Here is a 27,079-nt window from a genome sequence, read left to right on the forward strand (position 1 = left end):
GAAATGAGTAAAAGAGGAGGGCAAATAGCACTATTAATTAGAGAGTGCATCACAGCTGCAGGAAAATAGATTGTTGAGGAGGGCTTGTCTACTGAGTCAGTATGAGTGGAAGTCAGTAACAGGAAAGGAGCTGTCACTTTATTGGTTGTTTTCTATAGACCACTCAATAGCAGCAGAGAGATGGAAGATCAGATTAGACAGCAGATCTTGCAAAGGTGCAGATGTCACAGCTGTTGTTATGGGTGAGTTCAACTTCCCCAATATTGATTGGAATCTCCTTAGTGCAGATGGTCTGGATGGAGCCGATTTTGTCAGGGGTGTCCAGGAAGGATTCCTGACTCAATATGTAAATAGGTTGACCTGGGGGAGATTATAGTGGATTTGGTGCCAGATCTCAGTGGGAGATCAGTTCGACGACCCTGACCACAACTGCCTCACGTTTACCATAGGCATGGAGGGGAATAGGAACAGACCGAATGGAAGGGTATTTAATTGGGGAGGGGAAATTATACAGACTGGAGCTGTTGAGTATAAATTGGGAACATGGGAAATGCACAACAAATGTGGGGCTGTTTAAGGAGCACTTGTTGCAAGTGTTGGATAACTTTGTCTCACTGAGACTAGCAAGGAATGGTAAGGCAAAGGAGCCTTGGATGACCAAAGAGGAGCTTCTCGTCAAAAAGGAAGGTTGAAGCAGCAAGGATCTGGTACAGCTTTAGAGGATTACAGGGTAGCTAGGAAAAAAACTCAAAACAGACTGAGGAGAGTAGGATGGGGCACGATAAAGCCTTGGCAGGAAGGATTAGGGAAAATTCAAAGGCGTTCTACACATACGTGAGGAAGAAGAGAATGATCAGAGAAAGGATAGGGCCAATCAGGGATAGTGAAGGGAACATGTGCCTGGAATCTGGAGAGATAGGGGGGCCCTAAATTAGTTTTTTGCTTAAGTATTCAGAGAGAGGGACTTTGTTGATAGTGAGAAAACCATGGACCAGAGTAATAGGCTTGAACAGATCGATATTAAGAAAGTGAATGTGCTGGAAATTCTGGGAAGCATCAAGGTAGGTAGGTTCCCAGGACTGAATCAGATATACCCAAGGTTACTACTAGCAGCAAGAAACGACATTGCTGCACCTCTGGCGATGATTTTTCCATCCTCACCCTCCACGGGGAGTAGTACCGGCTGATTGGAGGGAGGCAAATGTTGGTCCTGTTCTAGAAAGGGAGTAGGGAAATCCCTGCGAATTACAGACCAGTCAGACTTATGTCTATGGTAAGCAAGGTACTGGAAAGGATGCTGGGAGATGGGATTTATGACTATTTGGAAGAACAGTTCGATTGTCATGCCTCACAAACTTTAGAGTTCTTTGAAGACGATGAGACAAGTTGATGAACGTTAAGCAGCGCATATGGTGTATATGGATTTCAGCAAGGCATTTGAGGCAGTTCCCTACCGGTAGGCTCAAAGTTAGGAGGTATGATTTGCATAGAAATCTGGCTATCTGGATACAGAATTGGCTGACCAAAAGATGACAGCAAGTGGTAGGGATGGAAAGTATACTGCCTAGAGGTCTGTGACCAGTGGGGCCCCATAGGGATTTGTTCTTAAGCCTCTGCTCTTTGTAGTTTTTATAAATGACTTGGATGAAGAAGTGGAAGGGTGGATTAATAAATTTACCAGTGACACAAAGGTCTGTGGTGTTGTAGATAGTGTCAAGGGCTGTTACAGACTACAAGACTTGGCAGGATGCAGAGCTGGACTGAGAAGTGGCAGATGGAGTTCAACCTGGATAATTGCAAATTGATTCATTTTGGAAAGTCTAATTTGAATGGAGAATACAGGGTTAAAGACAGGATTCTTGGCAGTGTGAAGAAACAGCAGGATCTTGGAGTCCACGCACATAGATCCCTCAAAGTTACTACCCAAATTGAGAGTGTTTTTCAGAAGGCGTATGGTGTTTTGGTTTTCATTAACAAGAGGATCAAGTTTAAGAGCCACAAAGTTTTGCTGCAGCTCTACAAAGCTGATTAAATCACACTTCAAATAGTGTGTCCAGTTCTGGTCACTTCATGAGGAGGATGTGGAAGCTGTAGAGACTGTGTAAAGGAGATTTACCAGGATGCTGCCTAGATCGGAGGCCTTGTCTTATGAAGAGAGGTTAAGTGAGCTAGGGCTTTTCACACTGGACAGAAGAGAGGTGACTTTTAAGGGGTGTACAAGGTAATGACAGGCATAGATAGATAACCAGAGACTTTTCCCTAGGGCAGAAATTGCTGTCATGAGGGGTCATAATTTTAAAGGTGATTGGAAGGTATAGGGGAGATGTCAGAGGTAGGTTTTCTACACCAAAAGTTGTGGATGCGTGGAATGCACTGCCAGCGGTGGTAGTAGAGTCAGAAACTTTAGGGATATTTAAGCGACTACTGGACAAGCACATGAACAGCAGTAAATTGAGGGGTATGTAGGTTAAGTTGATCTTAGTTTAAGATGGTGCTCAACAACATTGTGGGCTGAAGGACCTGTACTGTTCTATGTTCTACTTCTGGTCTTCCGCTTCTTTCGCTCATTTTGTCAATTTATGGATCTTGCCTCCTGCCCCTTATCTTACATTTAACCAGGAGGGTTCTTGTGGTAATGGTAGTGTCACTGCTTTAGTGCAGGAGGTCCAGGTTCAAGTGTGACCAGACAGACAGACCACATTTAACATTTAGCCAGTGTTTGTATTTGCTGGTGACTTTCCCTGTTCTCCAATAATAGTGGTATTCCTCCAATTAACTGAGTTTTTCCAGGTCAGTTTTCAAGTTGGATGCTGGAAATCTAAGATATTTCACATTTATTTATTTCGACTTAGTGGTCATGTCCAGCGAGCTTAAAATATTATTTTACATAATCCACTGCTCCAACTTTATTAAAAAAAAGTTTCTCACTAAAAAAGGAGACACTACAAGTGGGATGGTTCAAATATGTATCACATTTCCCACTGACTTAAGTTTATCATACTCACTATCCTTATGCCTGTATCCTTTAAAATTATTTTAACCTTCAGGATAGGAAAATGGATATATTTCAGATAACTACCTTCTTTTCCTTTAGGCTCCCAATTCCTATAACACCTAGTGAATATTTTGATGAGAAAAGTTAGGTCTTGTTAAAGTAGCAATGTTCAGACTGTATAATCCACAAGTCCCCCAAAAGAAATTGCCTTGGGGCATTTCCACGATCCATGAAACATTTTCAGACAACCTGCTCAGAACCAAGAGTATTCCACTTGTCACAGTGTCAGTAACAATAAGTTGAGGATTTACACCTACTATATTATAGGGAATAGCCACTAAATTGTCATCCCCAGACTTGAACTCTCAAATTCCTTCACCTTATGTCCTTCTTTTAAGAATCTAGATAACATTTTAACAAATCTTATTTTACACATTAGACAAGCCTCCACTGTCCAAACATTATATTTGGTTGAGTTTGCAACTAAAACTTTCATTACTGGCTGAAAGTTCTCGTAATTAGTACGATCCCCTCTGCTGATTCAGTATCCAATACCTTCTCCTCCAAGATGTTATTCAGTTTAAAATATTATATAATGAGATTTTGAAATGCATCTAACATAACTTAACCACATTTCTGGATTCTTCTATTTGTTATAGTTCCTCAATTCCTGTCATCTGTTGTAAGTACCAGAGATATCTCAACCCTCACATCTAGTTCTGATTTGCCTTTTGTACTGATGTTTTGATCTGTATCTTTGCAATCTTCCGTTGCTGCTACCGTCAAATGCATCATTCTTTGTTACTACTGAATGTCCTACTTGAGCCAAGAAAGTTGCTGGGAGTGAATAAGTTTTATTTTAAGGCTGAGATTTGTTCTGAAAGAATATTCCTCACTAAAAATCTAACTCCAGTTAATAATAATTCAACACTTCATCAGTGTCCAAGGATTTAAGACAAGTACTCAGTTATTCCAATCAACCTGTTCAGAGATGTTTATAACAGCCCTGAAGATGGATCTCCCCAAGCCAAGCCTCCTGGCACAGAGGGAGGGGAACTACTATTGAACCACAAAAGCCTTTCCACACCTGTTTCATTTTTTAAAAAGCAAACTAAATCAGTTGCTATTACACACCTCTGAAGTAGGTGAGATATGAACCTGGGCCCAGGGACAGGGTCACCACCACTGCATCACAAGATCCCTATGAACAAGGCAGTGTTGGAGTTTCTGCGTGGCTGTCAACGGGGATCTTTTGCATGAGGGGTGAACATAATAACCACTATGCTTCAGAAACATTGCAAGAGACCTTACAAGTGTTTTTATAAAATCAACCTGTGACAGGTGGGACTTGCACCTGAGCCCTTCTGGTCCAGAAGTAGGGACATTACCACTGTGGAAGTGCCCAGGGCCCTTCTAGATTTTATATCTGAAACTGCTATTCTACACTACTGAACAGCTGTTCCCCAAATTACTGTGGCAATTTTCACCTAATAAATCACTGATGTTTCCAATTGTTCAGTTTACATGCAGAAAGGGTAATACAATAAATAACAAAGGTTCAGGCAATTGTTTCTTTAAATATCAGGCTTTTATTCTATTATATATAGAGAAGAGCTCTTACACACCACAACTTTTTTCCCTCATCAAAAGACCCCTTCTAGATAAGATGGTATCACTTAAGGTGGTAAGGAAAAGCCAGGGAACTGTAGACCGGTGATCCTGACAGTGGTGGGCAAACTGTTGGAGGGAATCCTGAAGGTCAAGATTTACAAGTACTTGGAAAGGCAAGGACTGATTAGGGATAGTCAACATGGCTTTGTGTGTGGGAAAGCATGTCTCACAAACTTGACTGAGTTTTTTTGAAGTAGTAACAAAGATGGCAGAGCATTGGTCGTGATCTATTTGGACTTCAGTAAGGCATTCGATAAAGTTCATGGTAGACTAGCTAGCAAGGTTATGTCAGAGAAAACTAGCTATATGGATACAGAATGACTTGGATGAGGGGATTGAAGGATGGGTCAGCAAGTTTGCAGATGACAAAGGTTGGAGGTGTTGCTGATAGTATAGAGGGCTGTTGTAGGCTGCAGCGGGACATTGACAGGATGCAGAGATGGGCTGAGGGGTGGCAGATGGAGTTCAACCTGGATAAATGCGAGGTGATGCATTTTGGAAGGTTGAATTTGAAAGCTGAGTACAGGATTAAGGATAGGATTCTTGGCAGTGTGGAGGAACAGAGGGGTCTAGGTGTGCAGGTACACAGATCCCTTAAAATGGCCACCCAAATGGACAGAGTTGTTAAGAAAGCATATGGTGTTTTGGCTTTCATTCTCAGGGGATTGAATTTAAGAGTCGTGAGATCTTGTTGCAGCTCTAAAACTTTGGTTAGACCACACTAATTACTGCATCCAGTTCTGGTCACCCTATTATTGGAAAGATGTGGATGCTTTGAAGGGGGTTCAGAGGAGGTTTACCAGGATGCTGCCTAGACTGGAGGGCTTATCTTATGGAGAGATTGACTGAGCGCAGACTTTTTTCATTGAAGAAAAGAAGGAGGAGAGGAGACCTAATTGAGGTATACAAGATAATGAGGGGCATAGATAGAGTTGATAGCCAGAGACTATTTCCCAGGGCAGAAATGGCTAACACAAGGGGGTCATAGCTTTAAGCTGGTTGGAGGAAAGTATAAAGGGGATGTCAGAGGAGGGTTCTTTACACGGTTGAGAGAGCATGGAATGCACTGCCAGCAACACTTGTGGAAGCAAGGTCATTGGAGACACTAGAGACTGCTGGATATGCATATGGTCACAGACATTTGAGGGTGCATACATGAGGATCAATCGTTGGCACAACATCGTGGGCTGAAGGGCCTGTTCTGTGCTGTACTGCTCTATGTTCTAGAACTGGTTCAAAAGGGAGAAGACAGAAGGTGATGGTGAAGGGTTGCTTTTCAGACTGGAGGCCTGTGACCAGTGCTGTGTCACAAGGATCAATGCTGGGTCCACTGTTTTTTTGTTATGCAAATGGTTTTGATGTAAACAGAGAAGGTATAGTTATTGAGTTTGCAGATGACACCAAAATTGGAGGTGTAGTGGACAGAAAAGGTTACCCCAGAGTACAACAGGATCTTTATTAGATGGGTCAATGGGCCGAGGAGCAACAGATGCAGTTTAATTTAGATAACTGCAAGGTGCTGCATTTTGGAAAGGCAAATCAGGGCAGCACTTATACATCTAACGGTAAGATCCTGGGGAGTGCTGCTGAACAGAGACCTTGGAGTGCAGGTTCAAAGTTCCTCAAAAGTGGAGTCAGAAGTAAATAGGATATGGTGTTTGGTGTGCTTTCCTTTGCTGGTCAGAGAATTGAGTACAGGAGTTGAGAGGTCATGTTGCATCTGTACAGGTCATTGGTTGGAATATTGTTTGCAATTCTGGTCTCCATCCTATCAGGATGATGTTGTGAAACTTGAATGGGTTCAGAAAAGATTTACAAGGATGTTGCCAGGGGTGGATGGCTTGAGCTATTGGGAGAAGCTGAATAGGCTGGGGCAGATTTCCCAAGTGTGTCAGAGGCTGAGGGGTGACCTTATAGAGGACTATAAAATTATGAGGGGCATAGATAGGGTAAATAGACACAGTCTTTTCCCTCATCCAGAACTTGAGGGCATAGGTTTCGGGCAAGAGGGCAAAAAATTTAAAAGGGATCTAAGAGGCAACTTTTTCATGCAGACTGTGGTGCGTGTATGGAATGAGCTGCTAGAGAAAGTGCTGGAGACTGGTACAATTATAACATTTAAAAGACATCTATATGGATTTATGAACAGGGAGGGTTGAGAGGGTATGGGCCAAGTGCTGGCAAATGGGACTAGATTATTTTAAGATATTGGGTTGGCATGGATGATTGGACTGAAGGGTCTGTTTCCATGCTGTACATCTGACTCTAATCATCACAACTACTTGTTACATTAAACATGGCTGACCACACCATCCTCCAAAGCCTCTCCAGAGTTGATGGAACTGTTCTCTTATGACTTTTGTCATTATTTTCTCAGCCAGAATATCATTTGCAACAACTTTTCTTTTCAAGCCTTGGCCCGCACTCATTTCTCATCTACACATTGCTCCGTTGTGACATCTGAAAGTAGTGTTAATACTGACAATAGTCAGCTGTCATATCTTTCTTGATTCTCCCGTTGCTACTAAATGATGAGGCTCATCCAACATTTGCAGAAATTACCTCCAAATTAAGATGATTGAAGCCACCCCAGTCCAAAAGCAGTTCCCATGCAATTTTAGTGTCATACTTGAACCAGATATGAACTGAATTTATGGGTCAGTACCAACATTGTACAACCATCTGGTTTCACCTGTCTCAGACAGACAATCTGCTCCCGAATTCTTAATTTATTCCTGAATACTTCAAACTGTATTCCAATGCATTCCTAGTTGGACTCCCATATTCTACCCTCTGTAAACATGAGGCCATCCAAATATGCTACACATTATTTAGAGAGAATTAAGGCACGTTCATATCACCTCTGATAGTTGACTTGTGGTTAAGTAATGTCTTGATTCTGATTCCATGTTTTGAATCCTTCCCAGATAGGACTCCTCCATAACTGTTCTCTCCAGTTCTACAACCCTTAGATCTGTACACTGCTAATTCCAACCACTTCAGCTTCAGATTTTAGTGTCTCCATTGTTGGTGGTGTGCCTTCAGTTTTCTAGGGTGAAAGCTCTGGAATTCTCTTTGCTACACTTCCTTGCTTGAAGATAATCCTTTAAAATGTGCGTCTATTACCAAGGCTTTGGTCATCTGGCCTGATAACTCCTAATAGGCCGACATCATGACTTGCTTTACAATGCTCCTGGAAAGCACCTAGGAGGTTTTTTTGATGGGACGTAGTCATCACAAGCAAGGCCAACATTTGTTACTCATCCCTAAATGCCCCTGAACTGGTGAACTCAACAATCCTCTAAAATGGTCTCAGCAGCAAATCACATTTCTTGCGTCTAGAATCATCTGGAGAGATCAGCAAATTTCAATCCCTACAGGATATTAGGGAAGCAAATTAATGAATTGAATTTTCTTTATTGTTGCATGTACCAAGGCACAGTGAAAAGCTTTATCTTGCGAACAATCCAGGCAAATCAGAGTTAAACAGCATAGATAATTAATAGGTAAACAGCAGCAAAAATAAAAACACAGGTACAGGCTAATGATGAGTTTGAGAATCCATTCAATATTCTAACAGTAGGGTAGAAACAGTTTTGAAACTGACTGGTGTTTATGTTCAGGCTTCTGTACCTTCCCCGAAGTTAGAGGTTGTAGAAAAGCATTGCCAGGGTGGGATGATCTTTGAGATTGCTGGCGGCCTTTCCTTCCATTGGGCCTGGGAGATGGATTCTATAGATGGGAGGTTGGCCTTTGTGATTATCTGGGCTGAGTTCACCACTCTAACCAGGATAGTTTTTGTTTCAATCCTAGCTTTTGAAATTGAATTCAAATTTCACAGTTTGTAATGGTAGGATTCACTCACATCCCTGGAGTTTTAGCCTGAGGCTCGGAGTTACTTGTCTAGGGACAATACCACTATGCTACTACCTCCCATCATATGCTATGTTGATTACACTGCAGAAAGTCTTTTCCTATAATCTAAGATTATATAGCACCAAATACTATTACAAAAGATGCAAACATACCTATTCCAGCTTGGCCAACTATCCATGAAAGCCGAATGAAAAGCATCACACCCCATATATTCAACATACATCGCACCTAGAATACAGAGACATAATTAACTTCAAAGCTGAACTTTGGCTTACATACACATATGTTAAGGGAAACTTGGGAAGCAGCCTAGGAACATAGTAGGCAGATTAATTATAGCTGGATGTAGGTTTGCTCACTGAGCTGGAAGGTTCATTTTCAGACATTTCGTCACCATACTAGGCAACATCTTCAGTGAACCTCCAGACAAAGCAATGCTGATGTTTCCTGCTTTCTATATATGTTTGGGTTTTCTTTGGTTGGTGAAATCCTTTCCTGTGATGTCACTTCCTGTTCTTTCTCAGGGGGTTGGTAAATGAAATCCAAGTCAATGTGTTTGTTGATAGAGTTTCAGTTGGAATGCCATGCTTCTAGGAATTCTCGTGCATGTCTGTTTGGCTCGTCCTTGGATGGACGTGTTGTCCTAGTCGAAGTGGTGTCCTTCCTTATCTGTATGCAAGGATACTAGAGAGGGAGGGTCATGTTGTTTTATGGCTAGTTGATGTTCATACAGACAAGGAAGACACCACTTCGACTGGGATGACACGTCCATCCTAGGACAAGCCAAACAGAGACATGCACGAGAATTCCTAGAAGCATGGCATTCCAACCGGAACTCTATCAACAAACACATTGACTTGGATTTCATTTACCAACCCTCTGAGAAAGAACAGGAAGTGACATCACCATAGGAATGGACACCACCAACCAAAGGAAACCCAAACATAAATGGAAAGCAGGAAACACCAGCAGTGCTTTGTCCATTGGCTCACTGAAAATGAAACTTCCCAAGTTTCACCTAGTATGGTGACGAAACATCTAAACATGAACCTTCCAGCTCAGCGAGCAAACCTAGATCCAGAACCTCAACCTGGAGCTACAAATCTTCAAAACCCGCTAACATCTATGGGCACAATACGCTAAAACTGGCCAGAAAATGGGAGACTAATGCCATCCAACATAGTGCCACCTGCGAATAGCTGTACAGACTGCATGAATGTCTAAGGAAACAGGTACTACCTAAATGTCTTAAATACAAACCTCCTCTTAACATTGTTAGCTAAAAGTATAGCAGAACAAAACAGCTACAGAATGCTTAGAGAAATGATTAATGATGCCCACAACAGACTAAATAAAACTGGGAAATTTCACTAAAAATATTTACTCGCTCATGCAACAGACTATGAATGGACAGACAGTACAACAAGCCATAGATATTAGACCGCAACAAAACAAAATGATAAAAACTAGACCTGCAGAAAAAAACTAGACAAAAAACTTACACAAAACACTGAAAAAAGAAGTATGGGTTTTTAAAAAAAGCTTCTGACCAACCCTTACCAGACACTGAAAAAGCCATCTTAGTAAGAGGTTTAAATTAGAATTTCCAGGATGGGGACAAAAAAGATTTTTTAGCAGCATTAGAAACACTGAAAGACAACCAACTCACAAGAAACCCAGCAAGCTATCAGACAGGTAGTTGCACCAACATTAAGCAGGAAAAAGGAAGGAAACAATACACAAGACAGGAAAGCACTAGAAAGATTAAAAAAAGACACTATTATCCTACCTGCAGATAAAGGACACTTGACAGTCACTAAATCAGAGACTCCATTGAAAAAGCGAATGCACTACTTGCAGATACCAACACTTATCGGCAAGTGGTAATAGACCACAGCCCTGTTCACATCTATCTACATCAACCTGGCCAAGGAAACACTGACTACACCATTAGAAGACCCATTAGAACACCAAACACCACCAACGTCATCAGCAAGGACTGTATTGTCAAGCTAGTTGACTTATGCCTTACCACCCACTTCAAATTCAACAACAAAAACCTACAAACAGACGACTGAACACCCTGGGATCTCAGATATCGGAGTTCTTAGCAGAGACACAAACAAACTGCTCTGTCAACCATCCAACCCAACTCTGGACCCGCTATGTAGATGACACCTTTGTCATCCCTAAACAAATTAGAGGGAACCTTCAAGTCCATCAATAATACCCTTATTGGCAAAAAAATTCACTAAATGAGAGGAAAAGCAACAAACTGCCATTCCTAGATGTCACATTAGAGTGAACAGGGAACTTCAAACCAGCATATACAGGAAAACAATAAATAGGGACCAAATATTGAAGTACAGAAGCAATCATCCCAACATTCATAAACGAATATGCATTAGAACATTTCAACGAGTCACCACACTGCAGCACAGAGGGAACTACAAAGAGCAGAGGAAAATCACCTATACAGTATATTCAAAAAGAATGGGTACCCAATGAACAGTCCACCGATTTCTCAGCAACAAACCCAAAGAAGCAGACAAACATCCACAAACCCTAGCCACTCTCCCCTACATCAAAGACATCTCAGAAATGACTGCCAGACTACCCAGACCCCTTGGCATCATGGTAGCCCACAAACCCAAAAGCACACTAAAACAGCAGTTAATAAACTTGAAAGACCCTGTACAGACAGCAAGCAAAGCTAATCTCATTTACAAAATACTGGGCAAGAATTTTAACAGACACTACATTGGACAAACAGGCAGAAAACTAGCCACCAGGATACATCATCAACTAGCCACAAAGTGACATGACCACTCTCACCAGTATCATTACATACAGATAAGGAAGGATACCACTTCGACTGGGACAACACCTCCATCCTCAGACGAGCCAAACAGACCGAGAATTCCTAGAAGGATGGCATTCCAACCAGAACTCTACTAACAAACACGTTGACCTAGATCCCATTTACCACCCCCTGGGAAAGAACAGGAAATAACGTCACCCACCCAAGGAAACCCCAAAATATAAATAGAAAGCAGAAAACACCAGCAGTGCTTTGTCCAGAGGCTCACTGAAGATGTTACCTACTATGATGACAAAATGTCTGAAAATGAATGTTCCAGCTCAGTGAGTAAACCTACATCCAGAACCTTAACCTGAGCTGCAAATCTTCTCAAAATTCACTAGGATAAATTCTACATACATTCAAAAACATTTGAAAATCATCTCTTTCCGTACAGTGGCCACTTTGGACTTCCACTTGTATTTATAACTTTGCCAAAAATATACCATTTAAGACAAAAGGAAATATTGCATGCCACAGATTCAGCAGCATTTCCTTACCAGCACTCCTTTGATCCATCCAAATCTGACTAATTCATCCTTGTTTTCAGAAGGCTTTCCTCCTGTATCAACTGTACCATCACCATTAGCAACACCATCCACAGCACCAGGAACAGATAAAACATCCTAAAATAAAAAAAATCAAGTATTAAGTAAACATTTAATTCCATCAAAAATATGCCAAGATGACAGCTATGATCCCTTCTTGAAAGAGTACTAATACATGCAATGTATTCAGTATTTCAACTTCAAAAGTTTATGTTAAAAGAAATTGAATTACGCTACTATTGCCTGTACATTCATTTTATTTAAATGTCTTGAAAGTAATAATGGCCAAACTCATCACCCTAATTACCCAGACAGAATAAGATATTTGTTCAATAGATAAAGTGTGCAGGGACAAACAAAGCTTGGGATGGGGGAGGGGGGTAAAAGAGAGGGAAGAGGAAGCAGAGAGAGGTGACAGCCAGGCAAGACAGCAAGAGATTATGCATGAGAGAAATGCACAATTACATGAGAGACAGAAAAGTCAGCCCAGAATCCCAGCCCCTGGAAAGAACAAGCGAACTCAGAGCTAACCTTAAAAAGTTCCCACCAACTCCAATCTCTTGCTATTACTCCACCAATCTCCCGGGCAAATATAAAAGGCTGAACCAGTGTGCGCAACCTTCAGGTCACATCTGACCGAGATCAGCTTCCAACAATTATCCACACTATCACAAATACCAAACACAAAACATTTTATTAACCAGCACCTATAGGACCAGGAGTGTGCCAGTTGATCAAATATTCCGGTTGATCAACAGGTCCATATAATCAATGTAAAAGCAGACTGAATAATAATGTAAGGCAGAAGGTATACACACTTATTTTACAAATAAAGTCACAAATAATAATGCAACTTTACCTGAAATAAAACTTACTGGTGGACAGTCTCTCAATTCCACCTCTACTGACTACTCGGACATCGCAGAGATCATAATACTGTAAATTTCCAGTATTTGAGGTATATAATTTTTTTCCAGTTTGTCAAGAGTGCTAGCACATACAGTCACACTTAAAAGAAAGGTTGCTATATTTCAAACTCTAACTTCATTCAACTCCAACAAGGTGTCAAATTACCTGCAACTGAAACCCTCATTGATGCCTTTGCTACATCCAGACTGGTTTATTCCAACACACTCCTGGTGAACTTACCATATTTCATCTTCCAGATTCTTAAAAAGTTGTCCAAACACCCCTGGCCATACACTTGCACCAATTCTTATGTCCAGGTTGCTTGAGATTACGGAAATACATGGGTCTGACTGAATCAATATGGCGATTATAAACTTATCATCCATGCTTTCAAACCACTAATCGCACATCTCCTCCAAAACAACAGCCCTGCAATTCTAGCTGAATGCACAATTCTCCATTTTAATTTGCTCCATCACTGATGGCCAAGTTTTCAGCTGGTTAGGTCAAAATTTCATTGAGCTGAAAATGTGTTGCTGGAAAAGCGCAGGTCAGGCAGCTTCCAAGAGCAGGAGAATCGACATTTCGGGCATGAGCCCTTCTTCAGGAATGAGGAAGGTGTGCCAAGCAGGCAAAGGTAAGAGGTAGGGAGGAGGGACTTGGGGGAGGGGCATTGGAAATGCGATAGGTGGAAGGACGTTAAGGTGAGGGTGATAAGGTGAGGGTGATAGGCCAGAGTGGATGTGGGGGCAGAGAGGTCAGGAAGAAGATTGCAGGTTACGAAGGTGGTGCTGAGTTCGAGGGTTGGGACTGAGACAAGGTGGGGGAAGGGAAATGAGGAAACTGGTGAAATCTGAGTTCATCCCTTGTGGTTGGAGGGTTCCTAGGCAGAAGATGAGGCACTCTTCCTCCAGCCGTCGTGTTGCTATGGTCTGGCGATGGAGGAGTCCAAGGACTTGCATGGTCTGGCGAAATTTCAACTTCTCAACTACACCTTTTTCCTCAAAGACTGCTTAAAACCTCCCTTTCCATTCAAGCCTTTGCTAATCCATTCCAACATTGCTCTCATTCCTCCATTTCAACTTTGGTGCGAGCCTTCCTGTAGCACAACATATTATATTGTTGACACCATTTAAATGCAAGTTTCCTTGATCAAACATTTGACATTGAAGTTTAGTCTTAATCTGGAAAACAAGTTCTGAAAGCAACCACAACGCAATTAGTATACAGAAGGAACTGGATTCAAGTTGCCAAGTTGAAGTGACAAGACTCTGTCACTTCCTAGGACTCTGCCGAATGCAAGTATCTTCAGCCAGCTTCAACTTACAAAAGATATGAAGCTAGAAAGTGTTTAAGAGAAATAAATTAGGAAATTGCAGACCCACCAGGATAGACTTTATAGAACAGAATGGTCTTATTGTCACATGCACATGAATAAGTACAGCGAAAAGTGTGCAATGTCTCTTCTTGGCACCATCTTAGGTACAGATACTTGTAATGTTGTACCAAAATTGAAATAGCAAGAAAGACGACGAGCATGGGAATAGTGTTTAAGAAGTCCAGAATGAGAATAAAAAGTATCTTTATAGTCCTCATGTTATTGTCCTTTTCCACAGAATCCTTGCCCATCTGGCTTCAGAACACAAGGCCATGCTGACTCCGTCCAGGACTCGTCCCTCTGGCCGACCTGTGCTCGCACTGCTCCCGCCCTGGCTGCGACTTGCAACCCTGGACTCAGCCTGCACTTGCACTGCTCCCACTCCAGCTATGATTCACTTCCGGCGCTCATTCTGCTCCTGGGTCTGAGCCCGTGCTTGATCTGCACCCGTTCTTGGCTGCGACTTACCTCCAGGACTCTACATGCTCTCGCTTTGACTGAGACTTGCCTCCCAGGTCAACCTTGGTCTGCTCTTGCTCAGAGGTTCAACAGTGACTCACATCCCACGTTGACCTGGTCTCTGTTTCATCTTCTGCACAGAGGGTCTTGAAAGTGCTTCTCCATTCCCTCCAGGTAGGGTACTTCTAGAATTTAAAAGTTGGGTAGGGAAGAAAAACTGCAGCAAGAAAAATAAGGAAAAAGGAACTGGTGAGCAGAGGAGCTCCAGCAGGAGCATCTTACTCCCCTGCCATCTTAACCAGAGGTCTATTTTTTAGAAAATCTGTTCGTAGGATGTGGGCACTCAGTTTGGATTCTGAACTATTCTTGAGGATGTGGTAAAGAAACACTACAGCTTGTGATGTGGGGACGTTCATATTATTGTTAGAGAATGCCATCCAGGACTTTGATCCATTTCCTCAAGGTTAGGATGGTATGTGGCTTTGATGGGAAATTTACTGGAATCTGCAGAGTGACACAGCAATTGGAGAAACATGAACTGATCAATATGAAACAAAAACAGAAATTGCTGGAAAAGCTCAGCAGGTCTAGCAGCATTTGTGAAGAGAAATGAAAATCAGCATTTCAGTTCTGTGACCCTAACTGATTGATATGGGTTAGTTTAGTGCAACATCACAGTCATTCAGAAGCAATTCAACAGTCCAATGAGAATGCATTAATAGGAGGCAATCTATTAGCTTAGGAAGTGTTGTGGTAGGAACTAGAGGGCAATAACTTGGGATAAGAGATTGTGATTTTAAAAAAGCAGATTCCAGTCCCATTTCTGAAGTGTAGTGGTGATCATGTTTGCTTTACATGCAAAAGGAAGCTGGTTTGAAATAGCATGCCTGCTTTGTAAAGGTGTTCTTGTGTCCCAATGGCAGTAGATCCCTGACCAGGAGGCCTGGATTCAAGTCACATCTGCTCCAGAGAACCTTATCTTAGTCTGCTTGGCACACACTCATTCCTGAAGGGGTCATGCCCGAAACGTTGATTCTCCTGCTCCTTGGATGCTGCCTGACCTGCTGCGCCTTTTCAGCAACATGTTCTGCTCCAGAGATATAGAGCTGAAAATGTGTTGCTGGAAAAGCACAGCAGGTCAGGCAACATCCAAGGAACAGGAGAATCGACGTTTCAGGCATAAGCCCTTCAGGAATCTCCAGCATCTGCAGTCCTCACTTTCTGCTCCAGAGATATGTAATGTTATCTCTGAACAGGTGGATTAGAAAAATCCATTCATTAAAAAACAGACCCCTCCAACTCAGTTTTGCTTTAGTCCCTTCTCACTGTCCATACCCCCAACCACCTTTATGATTGGCAGTACTCATAACAGGCTTTGTTTGTAAATATTCAACTGGTTATACAGGTGATTTTAATTGATAGTGGATAGTAGTTTTATTAAAAAGTTTAAAAAATGTCACCGTGATTTCAGTGATGGGAAGGTCACTCAGTTCCTTGAGGTAACCCCTGTGGGTATGTCAATTTTAAAAAAACAGACTCCCCCTCCACTTTGATTAAAGCCCCTTCTTCCTCTATGTACCACCCTTATCCCCAACTTCACTTTTGATGTTTTACATTACCCATAATGAGCTTTGCTTGGAAATATGTAATTAATAACAGATGTTTTGTGGTGGTGGGGGAAATATATATATTTTCAAAAAACAAAAATGGGCATGGTGATTTAGTGGTGGAAACATTTCTCAATTGTGCATAATAGCACCTTGTGGTGGTGGCAAAAAGGTGTGTGGTAACACTTCTAGATATTAGAAAAGGTAAAACAGACCCTTAGAGGGCTCGTGTGAAGTGGTAGTGTCCACACCTCTGAGCCAGAGACCTGGGTTCAAGGCCAATCTGTTGGAGAGGTGCATAATGTCATCTCTAACAGGTTGATTAGAAAATACAAAGCAGATCCCCACAAGTTCAGGCAGACGGCTGTGGAGAAAGAGTCATAGCAGCCGATTGCCTGCCCCCCCTTCTGCAATTATGTTCATATCTAAATGCCACTGGACAGGAAGAACACTGATCCATCAAAACCCTCTATGCCTTTAGAGGGGTGGGCACTGCAAGGGATACAGTATTTTGCCATCCAAGTCCATTTTGATTTAGCCCCTTCACACTCTCGCTCCCTCCCTCCTGTGATTCAGTCGCTTTCTGCTCTCCACTCTCCTTAATCACTGATGTTTTGTACTGCACACACTGGTGATTTACTAGGGGTGGTTAATGTTAAAACAAAACAGTCAATATGATTTGGAGGAGGAAAGCTGTTTGGGTATGTGAAATAACACTTCCAGATATACAAGAAACAATAATACAGACCATCCTCACACCAAGGGTTTGTGGTACAGTAGTAGTCTCCCTAATTCTACTCCAGAGGTGCATTAGGACATATCTGAACAGGGTGATTAGGTGAAAATGAAAAAAGACAGACCTGTGTCATACAGTTGTGGCCAAGTGTTGGGATACTGCATTAATTGTGGTCTCCTTGCTTTCAGAAGGATGTTATGAAGCTTGAAAGAGTTCAGAAAAGATTTACAAGGATGTTGCCAGGATTGGAGGGTTTGCACTATAGGGGGAGGCTGAATAGACTGCGGCGATTTTCCAAGTGTCAGAGGTTGAAGGGTGATCTTAGAGATGTTTATAAAGGGGCATGGATACAGCAAAAAGACAAGGTCGTTCCTCCAGGGTGAGGGGAATCCAAAACTAGAGACTGCATAGGTTTACAGTGAGGGAGGCAAAGATTTAAAAGGGACCAAATGGGCAACGTTTTCACAAGAGGGTGAAGAGAGTATGGTATAAGCTGCCAGAGGAAATGGTGGTGGCTGACAATTACATCATTTAAAAGGCATCTGAATTGGTACAGCTGCATAAGACTTTGTTTTGGCCACATTTGGAATACTGTGTACAGTTCTGGTCCCCACATTACCAAAAGGATGTGGATGCTTCGGAGAGGGTGCAGAAGGGGTTCACCAGGAGGTATGGAGGGCACAAGCTATGAAGAGAGATAGAGTAGATTAGGATTATTTTGACTGGAAAGAAAGGAGGTTGAGGAGGGGAGACAAGGCCTACAAAATCATGAGGTGTAGACAGGGTGGATAGCAAGAACCTTTTTCCCCCCCCAAGAGTGGAGGACTCAATTACTAGGGGTCAAGACTTCAAAGTGAGGGGGGAAATGTTTAGGGGAGATATACAAGGAAAGTTCTTCAGAGGGTGGTGGGTGCCTGGAACACACTGCTAGCAGTAGTGGTGGAGGCAGGTACATAGCATCAGTTAAGATGTATCTACACAGATACATGAAGGGGCAGGGAGCAAAGGGATACAGTTCCTCAAAATAGTCAGCAGGTTTAGGTAGAGAATCTAGATCGGTGCAGGCCTGGAGGGCCGAAGAGCCTGTTACTGAGATGTAATGTTCTTTGTAAATGAATAGTAAGGATTTTGGACCAAATGCTGGCAAATGGGATGCGATTTATTTAAGATATCTGGTCAGCATAGTGGTTGTTATCTTACATCTAGGCCAGGAGACCTGGGTTCAAGACCCCCATAACAACATTTTGGAACATGTTGAGTAGAAAACAGAAGATAGACCCACACTCGCTCCAATTCCATTGGATTTAGCCCCTTCCCTCACTTTTGATAGCTTGTATTGCCCATAATGGGCTTTGCATTTAAGTATCCAATTGGCTGCCCAGGTATTTTGCTGATAGTGATTAACAGTGAAACATCAGTGATTTGAGGTGGGAAAACCATTTGGTTGCTTCCAATGACACTTCTGTTTCTCCCCCCCCCCCCCCCCACTTCCTTCCTTTAGGTTGAGGAAGCAAGGATCATACAGGGCTCTAGAGGGTTATGCGGTATCCAGGAAGGAACTGAAGAATGGACTTAGGGGAGCTAGAAGGGGACATGAAAAAGCCTTGGCCGGTCAGATTAAGGAAATCTCCAAGGCTTTCTACACTTGTGTGAGGAAGAGGATGGCCAGTGAGAGGACAGGGCCAATGGAGGGAACCTGTACCTGGAGTCAGAGGGTGGTAGGGGAGATCCTTAATGAATACTTTGCTTCAGTTTTCATTACTGCAAGGGACCTTCACATTTCTGAAGACAGCATGAAACAGGCTGATATGCTCAAATAGGTTGATGTTGAGGAGGAGAATGTGCTGGAAATTTTGAAAAACATGTGATAGACAAATCCCCTGGGCTAGACGAGATATACCCAAGGTTACTGTGGGAAGCAAGGGATGTGTTTGTGCAGCCTTTGTGATCATCTCTGCATCCTCGCTGTTGTCTGGAGTACTGCCAGTGATTTGAGGGTGGCAAACGTTATTCCCTTGTTCAAGGGAATAGGGATAACCCTGGGAATTAAAGACATCAGTCTTACATCAGGAACAGGCAAATTATTGGAGACTATTATGAGAGACAGGCTTTATGATTATTTGGAAAACCATATTTTAATTAGAGATTGTCAGCATGGCTTTGAGAGAGGCAGATCATGCCTCACAAGCCTTACTGAATTATTTAAGGATGTGACAAAACACACTGTTGAAGGTAGAGCAGTGGATGTGGTGTATATGAATTTTAGCAAAACGTTATAAGGTTCTCCGTGGTTGCCACATTCAGAAAGTAAGGAGACAATGGGATACAGGGAAATGTGGTTGTCTGGACACAGAATTGGTTAGCCCATAGAAGACAGTGGATGGTAGCAGATGGAAAATATTCATCCTGGACCTGTGACTAATGGCATATGGCAGGGATCTGTTCTGGATCTCTGCTCTGATTTTTATATATGACTTGGATGTGGAAGTGGAAGGGTGGGTTAGTATGTTTACCGATGATACGAAGGTTAGTGGAGTTGTGAATAGGATGGACAGCTGTTGTAGATTCAACAGGACATTGACAGGATGCAGAGCTGGGCTGAGAAGGGGCAAATGGAGTACAAACTGGAAAAATGTGAAGCGATTCATTTTGGAAGATCGAATTTGCATGAGGAATACAGCATTAGAGGCAGGATTCTAGAGGAACAGAGGGATCCTATGGCCCACATACATAGATTCTTCAAAGCTGTCACCCAAGTTGATAGGGCTGTTAAGGCATATGGTGCGTTGACTTTCATTAGCAGGGGGATTGAGTTTAAAAGCTGCGAGGATATGCTGCAGATCCATAAAGCCCTGGTTAGACCACACTTGAAATACTGCTTTCAGTTCTGGTCACCTAATTATCAGAAGGTAATGGAAGCTTTAGTGAGGGTGCCAAAATTTACCAGGACACTGCCTGGACTGGAAGGTATATCTTAAGGTTGAGGGAGCTAGGGATTTTCTCATTAGAGTGATGATACGTGACTTGATAGAGGTGTACAAGATGATGAGAGACAGATTGAGTAGATAACCAGAGACTTTTACCCAGAATGGAAATGGCTACCAAGAGGGGGCATCATTTTCAGGTGATTAGAGGAAGGTTTTGGGGAGATGTCAAAGGTAGGTTCTTTACACTGTGGTAGGTGCATCAAATGCACTGCCACCAATCATAGTAGAGTCAGATACATTAGGGACATTTAAGCAACTTTTGGATAGGCACATGGATGATAGTAAAATTTAGGTATGTAGGTTAGCTTGACATTAGAGTAGGATAAAAGATCGGCACAATATTGAGGACCGAAGATCCTGTGCTGTTCCATGTTCTATGTTGCTAATTCACTTGACAATATATCTTGGGAATCTCCTCCATTGAAAAATCAATATAGAATTGGAAGAAGCTACCAACTTCAGTGTTGAGTTAAGTCAGCAAAGCCAACTCAACTTCAACAAACTTGCCTTTAACATCAAGTCCAGCGATACTAATTGCAGGGCGGGGGGGTCCTATTTCATGCAGGTCAAGCAGAGCTACATTCCAAAAAGATTGCTACTTCGACCCCAGCATTGGCAGTTATTTCTGTTTTTATTTAGTATTTAATTCACTGCCACATCTCTTTCAGGCATGCTCACCTTAAAGTTTTGCTCCTCTGACAGGATTTCCATTCCAATGTTTTTCCTTGTCCATCATTAATTTCACTGTTGTTCCTAGTGTTTGACAAGGCTTTTGCTAAACCCCGTTTCCACAGCTACATGACGTTCCTCAGCAAATGCCTCCAGCTGAGAGACACTCCACGTGGATTTTAACTCAAGTTTCACTCTTCATGTTTTGAATTCACTCTAGATCATACACATCACTAATGGTCAACGTTCCAGACAGGTGGCTCTCACCACATCCTGAGATGAGCACTGAGTGCCACTTGTCATTATATGCACACACTACCTCTCACCAACTGCACCACCTCACGCTGCTCAGGGCTGTACTGCTTCCCAATTCCACTTCATTTTCCAGCTCATTCGATGTACTAACAAGAAACTTTTCTCTTATCCTTTCAGGCATCAAGGCAAACAAGATGCAACAACTCAGATACCACTGCCCTCCTGAATCTTCCTCCCCTCTGACTCCATGCCCCCTCCTAACCCTTTGTCATGTATTCACTATCGCTATTGATCTTCCACTCTCCAATGCTGCAGATTTTATACTCAGCAAAGGTGAATGTTATCCCTGTGCTCCCACCTTAATGAATTTCAGACACAACATGACATTGAACGCTTCTTCCATTGCCTTTGAAGAGATAAAACAAATGGACACAGTCCTCTCCCCATTCCCAACTCCTTCACCCACCTCCAACATCACCCTTCACCTAGAATCCTTTCTTTGCCTTTTATCTGCACTCAACCAGTTCATTCAGAACAGTTGACGTGACACTGGTCTCTTCAATTTCTCTGCCCTAGTCATCCATCCAACCTGTCCATTTTGTGCTCTCAGATCCAACTCTGACTTTGTCCTTAAGGCTGCTAATTAGTATGGCATTGTTATCGTCTGGCAGAATGATCTCTACATGGAAGAGGCTGTGTATCAGCTCTTGATAACCCTTCCTATCTCCTCTGGACCATGACCCCACCATGCTCACTATGGTCACCAGCCTCATTTCATCTGGTGATCTCCTTCCCCACTTTCCACCCACAAAAAAATGACAAGTTAAATTATGTTTGGTAATATTGGTAAAAGATCAGAACTCTTTGTTGGAGCTCTGCTTCAAAACAGCACCATGGGCTCTTTACCATCTATGCTTGAGGGGTTTTGGCTTAATGAAATGTCTGAAAGACAGCACCACTGCCAGCACAGCACTGGGAATCTAGAATTATCTAGAATAGGGTGCGAAAGCAGAAACAAAGATTCGTGACTCAAGAGGCTTAGTGGGCAGCACGGTGCACAGTGGTTAGCACTGCTGCCTTACAGCGCCAGAGACCCGGGTTCGATTCCTGACTCAGACGATTGTCTGTGTGGAGTTTGCACATTCTCCCCGTGTCCGTGTGGGTTTTCTCTGGGTGCTCCGATTTCCTCCATAGTCCAAAGATGTGCAGGTTAGGTGAATCGGCTGTGCTAAATTGCCCGTAGTGTTAGGTGAAGGGGTAAATGTAGGGGTATGGGTGGGTTGCGTTTCGGCGGGTGGGTGTGGACTTGTTGGGTCGAAGGGTCTGTTTCCACACTAAGTAATCTAATCTAAAGGCTAGAGTGAGCCAGAACCCAAAGCAACATGCCACCAGATGACAGCATGAGGCTCCAAGGTCAAACTGGCCTTGGAGAAACAGCATCCCCTTATCCTGGATGCAAATACTAAGCTGAGAAATGTGTTGCTGGGAAAGTGCAGGTCAGGCAGCATCCAAGGAGCTGGAGAGTCGACGTTTCGAGCATGAGCCCTTCTTCAGGAAGGGAAGGTTGATTCTCCTGCTCCTTGGATGCTGCCTGACCTGCTGCGCTTTTCCAGCAACACAGTGTCAGCTCTGATCCTCCAGCATCTGCAGACCTCACCTTCTCCTGCAAACACTAAGTACCCACTAGTGCAAAGGTACAACCCGTGCTCACCCTCTTGAGGTCTTCATGAAGATCTGCCAGGCTGGGTCTGTTGACCTTGACGCCACTGAGGCTGCCGGTGTTGCGGTAGAAGTCGATTCTGGGCACCCTGTCCACGGTGTTGTGGCCAAAGGTTTTCAGGTAGGAGTTGCTGAAGCTGTCGGACGAGGGGCACAGGCCGTCGGCGCGGAGGGAGTCGCCCCGGCTCTGCAGGGTCGCCTCGAAGCGTTGGAACTGGCTCACGCCGTCCTCGCCCCCCGCCAGCGGAGGCGGCTCGTATTCGGGCGGTTCATCCACCAGCCTCACGTGGAAGCGGTTACAGGGAGCCCCGGCCCCGGCCCCGGCCTCGCCGCCGAAGCTCAGGCTCAAGTGTCTATCCATCGTCTCCCGGACGCTGCAAGATGGCGCGGGAGCCTGGCGTCGCCCTTGGCAACCGGCCTCAGCCCTCCCCGCCGCCGGGGCGCGCTTCCCGGAGCCCCTGCCTCCCCCGGTGACACTGTTATTAACAGTGCCGGTTGAGTTATAACTCCCCCTTTCCCCCTCCCTCACAAACACAGTCCCTCCGGTCCTCACTCCACCGCCTCCAACCGGCAACCAGGCCCGCGCGCGCTTTCCCGCCTTTTTTATAGGACCGGCCCACGACTGCGCATGCTCATCTCTCTGCGCCGCCTATTGGCTGAGTTCTTTGCGCAGCCGCAGAATGTGTTTCCCATTGCCTGTTGTGTTCATGTCCTATACTTGGAACCATTACATTGCCATGAATGCATTTCCAATCTGCTCATCAAAACTGTATCGTGACAAGGAACTTTCCTTGTGTCATGCTACCTCTAAACTATTCTCCGTTCTGATATTACTCTTGGGTAGCTACTACATAGATCACTTACTTACAGTGTGGAATCAGGCCCTTCTGCCCAACAAGTCCAAACCCACCCTCCGAAGAGCAACCTACCCAGACCCATTCCCCTACATTTACCCCTTCACCTAACACTAGGGGTCAATTCACCTGGCCCTGCATATTGTGACTGTGGGAGGAAACCGGAGGGTGCACACGGGGAGAATGTGCAAACTCCACACAGCTGAGGCGGGAATTGAACCCGGGTCTCTGGCGCTGCGAGGCAGCAGTGCTGACCACCGTGCCACCCACTATGTGGACATCATAAGGAATGGTCGGAGCCCATTCAGCTCATACTGTCTGTGCAGGCGTTTTGGAAGTCATGCCCCCTCCCAATTCCCATTCATCTTCCTCGTCGCCTTGCGAACATTTCATTTTAATGATTTATTCTTTTCGGAGTTACGTCTACTTTCACCGCTCTTTGAGCATTGCAAATCATGATCATTAAACAGTGCTTTGAGTAAGTTCAGCTCTACAAAAGATCAATCCTTTTCGAAAATTCTTTAGAAATAATCGTTAATTATCCCTTTCCTACCACAAATGACTAGGAGAAAGTGAGGACTGCAGATGCTAGAGATCAGAGCTGAAAATGTGTTGCTGGAAAAGCGCAGTAGGTCAGGCAGCATCCAAGGAGCAGGAGAGTCGACGTTTCGGGCATTCCTGAAGAAGGGCTCATGCCTGAAACATCGACTCTCCTGCTCCTTGGATGCTGCCTGACCTGCTGCGCTTTTCCAGCAACAAATTTTCAGCTACCACAAATGACGTTTGATTGTATTTCTAAAATCTCCAATTTCAAGGTGATTTCATACCTTCTTGATGTATCTAGCCATTCTTGACGAGTAAAGTAATGAGTGTGGACCATCATTAAACTCAAGGGATCAAACAGAAAATACCTTCCCCATTTCATCTTGTCTTTGTGCACGCGGTCGATTAAAATTCCAGGTTTGGTTTACTTTCCGACAAGGATCTATGTTTAATTCATTTCTAACTGCAGGCGTTTGTACACATTCCTACATTCACTTATATGACTTTCGCTACAATTGATCTGATGTTTTAAAATTAACATCCATTTTATTTAACAACATTAATGCAGCTAGATCATCTTTAGGCAGAAGTTTTTCTTATGTTAAAGCGTACAATAAACTGTGGTTATGCTGAAAGAACAAGCGCGCTCCTCGGGATTATTCAGCGACACGGGCTTGTGGTAATATTGGGAAGAATAACTCAGACCAAGAACAAAATGTTGGCTTGCGTGATCCAGCCATAAAGTATTGGCTCATCCCAGTGCAAAACCCGTGAGATCTAGAAAAATAACTTTCCTGTTCAGTTAAAACACTTAAATCCAAACAATCACGCTGAAGTCCGAACCTTTAATGCATTGATACAGTCCTTCAATAGCTTATTTACAAAACGGAGCGCATTCCGGAAGAAACAACTCTCAAAGAATTACCTCAACAAAATCAAATTCACTGTTAATATCTCAAATAGAGAGGACGAATTTGCATTCCTCAAAGCCAACCCTGACTTAAGTATTTGATTCTTCAAGATGAAAATGTTTGTCACCTTCACCTGGAACTTGGGAATGTTCCTGATGCCTGTTACCAGCTGCATTAATGTTTTGAGAAATGTAAAATGTTAGTCAATTTCAGACAAAAGTAAATATTGTTATTATGAACAGAAGTGCACCTGCTTTGCAAGAGGGTGATGTTGTGTTTTAAACACAGTTTGTTGTTAAATATTTCTTTCAAAAACTGAGGTCTATTTTCTGGGCTGAAATATTGTCTGTCCGCGCCAGCAACAGGCCGAGATCGGCTACATCCCATTCAAAGGCATGACTTCAGTTATTCATTTCAGCCTCAGTTGCACATAACATTCACCATGACTGCAAATTTAAAGGATTAGCCCTGTGTGTTAGCCGGGAATATTCGGCAGCACAGAGATTCCGAAAGAATGGGATAATATTAACTAACTAGGAACCAACAAGGAATAAGGCACAAGGTACAGTTTAGAACCGAAAGTGGTGGAGAAAGTTTACAGGTCTGGCAGCATCTATCTTCACAGTAACGTTTCGAGTCTGGAATGATGTCTTCGAGACTGACATTCTTTTTACATTTCAGATCTCCAGCATTCGCAGTATTTTGATTTCATTATTGATATGGACCATGGAATGAAAGTTAACATATGATTATAACCAGTGGTTGTCTGACTGAGACTGGCATTGGAAAGAAGGGACTTGCATGCTTTTTTTTGTGGGGTATATGGGGAAGGTGTTACAAGGGGGAGACAAAGTGAGTGAGAAAGAAGAATATTACTTTAAAAGGATAACTTGAATAGATTGAAAACGGTTGAAAATGTGTTGCTGGTTAAAGCACAGCAGGTTAGGCAGCATCCAAGGAACAGGAAATTCGACGTTTCGGGCATAAGCCCTTCCTGATGAAGCCCTTCCTCATTTTTTACCCGAAGATTTTAACCTACTGCGAATCCTCTTGCAAGGATGCCTTCCTTGAAGAAGCTCTCTTCCTCCCTCTACAATTCCTGATGAAGGGCTTATGCCCGAAACGTCGAATTTCCTGTTCCTTGGATGCTGCCTAGATTGAAAACGGAACAACTCGAGGAAATTCTAAACATTTAAAAATTACAGATTATCAGAAGGAAGCTAGTATAACCTTAACGTGGGCGAATAAAGAATGAAACTGCTAGAAATGGCGTTTCGATGTTAAACTGCATGTTCAGTTCTGTTTGCTTCCAAATATTTAATTACCTAGTTAATTTATGTTATCGTTAATTTGTACAACCTGCTGTTACCCAGTAACTATGATAGCAACACCGACTCTGTGAACTCATCACGCCAAACACAGTGTATTGTGTAATAACATCGAAAGGGCCAACTGCTCAATGTTAATATCTCTAGAAATTATTCAAACGGTGAGTATTTCGCTCTGAATTTCCTTTTCCTCTGACAGCAAAGTGTACTAAATAAAAGCCAATGAAGAGTGTCAGGTGCAAAACTAAGTATTCTGTTGCAATTCCTCTCCCCCTTCGAGTTTGCAAGGAAAGGTACATGTATTTTCTTTTCAACACACCGATTTGGTTTTTAAAGGTGCAGCTTCTCACTATTTCTGTTATTTCTGCTCCCCGCAAAGATTTAACATTGCAATCCCCTCCTCATCAGGAAGTGAATTTCAGCGGATAAACACGTCTTTTTCCAATTCTGGCGGAATTCTCGGAATTTCACGTGGTAATATCACCCAGGGAAGGTTGACCAGAAGTCAAGTCACGGACTGACAATCCCTCCGGCGTTTACACTCCGCTAATTAGTACGTTATTAACTTTGCACACGCATTTCACACTTAACATTCGCCAAAACTTCAAAATATTGGTGTGTGTCCAATATTTTGAAGATAGAGGCTAATTGATTCTTATAGGCAAAGGAGTCAAAGGTTACGACCAGCGGGGAGGTTATATGACAATTGGGAATCAGCAGCGTGATCTAAACACCGTCAGAGGTGGGAGCCCAAGGCCATTGAACCCACAGAGT

At 43.1% G+C, this 27,079-nt stretch overlaps 1 protein-coding gene across 1 annotated transcript in view; it reads right to left on the reverse strand.

Moving 5' to 3' along the window:
• slc12a1 (solute carrier family 12 member 1) overlaps positions 1–22,726 on the reverse strand; it is a 128,282-nt gene extending 105,556 nt beyond the window's left edge. The window contains exons 1-3 of the mRNA XM_060853698.1: positions 22,662–22,726; positions 11,903–12,028; positions 8,695–8,770 (exon numbers count right to left, since the gene is read on the reverse strand). Coding sequence (XP_060709681.1) covers positions 8,695–8,761 — 67 coding nt within the window. The 5' untranslated portion in view covers positions 8,762–8,770; positions 11,903–12,028; positions 22,662–22,726. The remainder of the gene's footprint in view (positions 1–8,694; positions 8,771–11,902; positions 12,029–22,661) is intronic.
• Positions 22,727–27,079: the final 4,353 nt, after the last annotated feature.

This window comes from Hemiscyllium ocellatum, chromosome 42 (assembly GCF_020745735.1).
Source record: "Hemiscyllium ocellatum isolate sHemOce1 chromosome 42, sHemOce1.pat.X.cur, whole genome shotgun sequence".
Lineage (NCBI taxonomy): Eukaryota > Metazoa > Chordata > Chondrichthyes > Orectolobiformes > Hemiscylliidae > Hemiscyllium > Hemiscyllium ocellatum.